The sequence below is a fragment of the Macaca fascicularis genome, chromosome 18, assembly GCF_037993035.2.
Source record: "Macaca fascicularis isolate 582-1 chromosome 18, T2T-MFA8v1.1".
In the NCBI taxonomy this organism is placed as follows: Eukaryota; Metazoa; Chordata; class Mammalia; order Primates; family Cercopithecidae; genus Macaca; species Macaca fascicularis.
The window spans coordinates 78236333-78240376 of NC_088392.1; the positions used below are offsets into that span (position 1 = coordinate 78236333).

The 4044-nt window shown below is 46.8% G+C and overlaps 1 protein-coding gene across 1 annotated transcript; it reads left to right on the forward strand.

The window, feature by feature from the left end:
- Positions 1-954: 954 nt before the first annotated feature.
- Positions 955-3185, forward strand: TXNDC2 (thioredoxin domain containing 2). The gene is made up of 2 exons (XM_065533629.1): positions 955-1685; positions 1977-3185. Exons 1-2 carry the CDS (start codon positions 1577-1579, stop codon positions 3167-3169), a joined length of 1302 nt encoding a protein of 433 aa, XP_065389701.1. The 5' UTR covers positions 955-1576; the 3' UTR covers positions 3170-3185.
- The last annotated feature ends 859 nt before the right edge of the window (positions 3186-4044 follow it).

Genomic DNA, 4044 nt, shown 5'->3' on the forward strand with positions numbered 1-4044 from the left:
TAGACTAAAAAAATACAAAAATTAGCCTGGTGTGGTGGTTGCATGCCTGTAATCCCAGCTATTCGAGAGGGTGAGGCAAGAGAATTGCATGAACCCGGGAGGCGGAGGTTGCAGTGAGTCGAGGTTGTGCCACTGCAGTCCAATCTGGGTGACAGGGCAAGACTGTCTCAAAGAAAAAAAAAAAAAAGGAACTATGGATTTGCTAAGGCCAATAGTCTCTCTATCCCTTAGTAAAACGTGTTTTGGTATAAAAATCCAGATAATTGAACCATTGCCATTAGATGTTTTGAGGTTTCTATTGACAATGTGGAGGTCTTATCATTTAGATTTCAACCCTTTTATTTTTAGTTTTTAGAGACGGGGCCTTGCTCTGTTGTCCAGGCTGGAGTACAATGTAGTGATCATGGCTCACTGCAACCTTGAACTCAGTGGCTCAAGGGAGCCTCCCACCTCAGCTTCCTGAGTAGCTGGGACAGGAGTGCGCCACCATGCCTGGCTAGGTTTTGTATTTTTTGTAGAGATGGGGTCTTGCTATGTTGCCCAGGCTGATCTCGTACTCCTGGGCTCAAGAAATGCTCCCACGGTGGCCTCTCAAAGTACTGAGATTACAGGTGTGAGCCACCACACCTGACCACTTTCGACACTTATATTGTTGGGGTGAAACTGAAACATATGAGGATTTGTTCAAAGTATATGTAGAGAAGGCAAAATTCCACACTGATTCTTCCTGCCTTGGACTAGATGTGTTGTGCAGAGTGAGGGTAGAAAATGAGCCAGTGGTCCTGAACTCATAAATAAGTCTCCCTGGGGCACAGGTATTTGGCTTCCCATTCCACAGGATGGGGTAGATGTGGCTTATGGAACCAAGATTATTCACAAAGAGGTTGTTCTCCTGCATGTAAAGGCTGGAAGAGCCATGTACTTGGATGTGTCTGCACGGGAGGGGGCACAGGCTAGGCTGGTGGGCCTGGGAGGTGGGGAAGGTGGGGAAAGAGGCCGTCTGGCAGGTGCTGAACATTTGACATCGTGGGACACTTTGCAGAGGAAGCTCACATGGTTTCGAGGAGACACTTAGGAGCTGGTCACAACGGGTGAGTCATAAAGAGAAAGCTGGAGCTGGGGGATGCTGGAGGGAGATGAAAGGAAGGCTGATTCACAGAACCCAGGCTGGACAGCACTCATTTTCAGAACCCAGGCTGGACGGGACTTGTGGCGAGCAGTCCAGCACAGCCTCACAGTGCGGAGCGTGAGCTGTGGAACCTGCCCTTACCCTAGCTTTGCAACCTTAAGTGAGCCTCATAGCTTCTCATGTGTAAACTGCTCATCATAATGGTTCTGACCTCAGTGGTTTGTTGTGTTATAGGAAATGATGACAGTGAATGCATAGTCCCAGCCTCAGCACAGGGCAGCCACCTTCTAGCTCTCAAATATCACTGTTGTGAATACAGAGAAGGAAAACCAACTGCAACGTGCTACCCAAATATAAGTTTTACTCATATTTTGATGTTAGGATGGATAGCTTGCAAAAAGTTGGAGGGTACGGCCTTTATTATGAGGCATCTATGAAGGATCAGGAATGGATGTAGACAAGGAACTAGTAATGGAAAGTGTTAAAGCTGGAGCCCCTGGAAAACCAGAAATGAGGCTGGCCTCTCAGGAAGAAACAAATGAAGGTGATGCTAATGGTAAGTAGGGGAGCAAAGAGGGTTGCCTTAAAGACCTATGCAGTTAGGGAGTGGGCAGCGTGTTGAACCAGGAAAGGGAAAGTTGCGGTTTAAGAACATGCATACAGAAGATACATGTAACTACACGCTCTTTGTCCTTCTGTTGAATGAGTTATTCAGATCAGTACACCATTCATCAGACTTCATTCGTGGTCTCTAAGAGTGACATCAGTCTTCCTTGGAATATGATGAGAATTTATTTGGTTCTTCTTTTGCTTTTCTATTTGATTTATTTTATGTTATTTGGTACAGAAAGTTCATTACAAGTCCTGTCCAGCAATGTGCCTCTCCTGGCCCTAGAGTTCTTGGACACAGTCCAGGCCAAAGAGAAGGCCTTTCTCCCCATGGTCAGCCACACGTTCCACATGCCCACAGAAGAGTCTGGTGCTCCACAGGAGGGTGATGACCTACCGAAGTCCTCAGCAAACACCAGCCATCCCAAGCAGGGTGACATCCCCAAGTCCCCAGAAGAAACCATCCAGCCCACGGAGGGTGACATCTGCAAGTCCCTAGAAGAAACCAACCAATCCAAGAAGGACGACCTCCCCAAGTCCTCAGAAGAAGTCATCAAACCCAAAGAGGGTGACATCCCCAAGTCCTCAGCAAAACCTATCCAGTCCAAGCTGGGCAATATTCCCAAGTCCTCAATGAAACCCATCCAGTCCAAGGAGGATGACAGCCCCAAGTCCCCAGAAGAAGCCATCCAGCCCAAGGAGGGTGACATCCCCAACTCCCTAGAAGAAGCCATCCAGCCGAAGGAGGGTGACATCCCCAAGTCCCCAGAAGAAGCCATCCCACCCAAGGCGGGTGACATCCTCAAGTCCCCAGAAGAAGCCATCCAGCCCAAGGAGGATGACAGCCCCAAGTCCCCAGAAGAAAGCATCCAGCCCAAGGAGGGTGACATCCCCAAGTCCCCAGAAGAAGCCATCCCACCCAAGGAGGATGACATCCTCAAATCCCCAGAAGAAGCCGTCCAGCCCAAGGAGGGTGACATCCCCAAGTCCCCAGAAGAAGCCATCCAGCCGAAGGAGGATGACAGCACCAAGTCCGTAGAAGAAACCATCCCACCCAAGGAGGGTGACATCCTAAAGCCTGAAGAAGAAACAACGGAGTTCCTGGAGGGGGACAAGGTGAAAGTGATCCTGAGCAAGGAGGACTTTGAGGCATCACTGAAGGAGGCTGGGGAGAGGCTGGTGGCTGTGGACTTCTCGGCCACGTGGTGTGGGCCCTGCAGGACCATCAAACCGTTCTTCCACGCCCTGTCTATGAAGCATGAGGACGTGGTGTTCCTGGAGGTGGACGCTGATGACTGTGAGGAGGTGGTGAGAGACTGCGCCATCATGTGTGTCCCAACCTTTCAGTTTTATAAAAAAGAAGAAAAGGTGGATGAGTTTTGCGGCGCCCTTAAGGAAAAACTTGAAACAGTCATTGCAGAATTAAAGTAAACATGTATTCTGAAAACACTGCAGACAGTCAGATGTTTATAGCTTTTGAGTTATCTTTTATTATTTACACAAAGCAATCGGGTATAACAAAAGTGTATGTCCAAATGGCACTGCTTGTACATGATAATATTAACTCTACCCTTTTCAAAATACAGTCCAAGCATTAAAGTACATTGTGATTGTGTTTCTGTTGGTGGGAGAGTGTAAAATTAGAAATTCCTTTGGTGAAGATTGCTAAGTCCCACGGTCTCCTATTTTTCAATCTTGATATGTATTTATTTTTCACTTGCCTTTGAAAATTCCACGCATTTAGTGTTTGTAGCAAGACTGAAAATTTAGATAATTTTTCTATAGAGGCAGATGACTGCAAGATGAATGGAAACTTCTTTTCTCATGCTCACGTATCTTTCGGGATTCTGATAAGATACATTTGGAAACAAGGAATTTGAAAGATTCACATCTTAGTTAACCTCCTTCTTCTGCCGGGAGTGCTATGGAGGCCTTGGGAAATCCAGTGGGTTTTCCAAGACCTGATTTGTTGGTGACAGAAGTGAGATCAAGGCCACTTCCAGATTTCAAGTCCAGGGCTCTACCTACTATAATCTACGCTCACAAAATCGAAGACAAGAGCTTGGAACTTCAGGTTTCTTGGAGGTTGAAGTCCTCCGGATCTTTGCTGCCATTATGACATCAGTGCCCTGATGGCAGAGTTCCTGGTTTGTCTCCGTGGTAACTGGGTTCCTAATACCTAGAACTTCCTCTGACTTTTTTACTTAAATTTGTTCTTATTTTCACTATTGAATAAGCCAGCCTTTAACATGACTGTACCAGCTTAGACATATAGGCCTAGACTTTAAGGAATTAACCTAATCACA

What these genes read in the sequence shown, in the direction of transcription:
- TXNDC2 (XM_065533629.1), top strand. Translation starts at nt 1,577, where the DNA reads ATGGATGTAGACAAGGAACTAGTAATGGAAAGTGTTAAAGCTGGAGCC. An exon ending in AAATGAAGGTGATGCTAATG is followed by an intron (nt 1,686 to 1,976) that starts GTAAGTAGGGGA and finishes TATTTGGTACAG; the next exon opens with AAAGTTCATTACAAGTCCTG.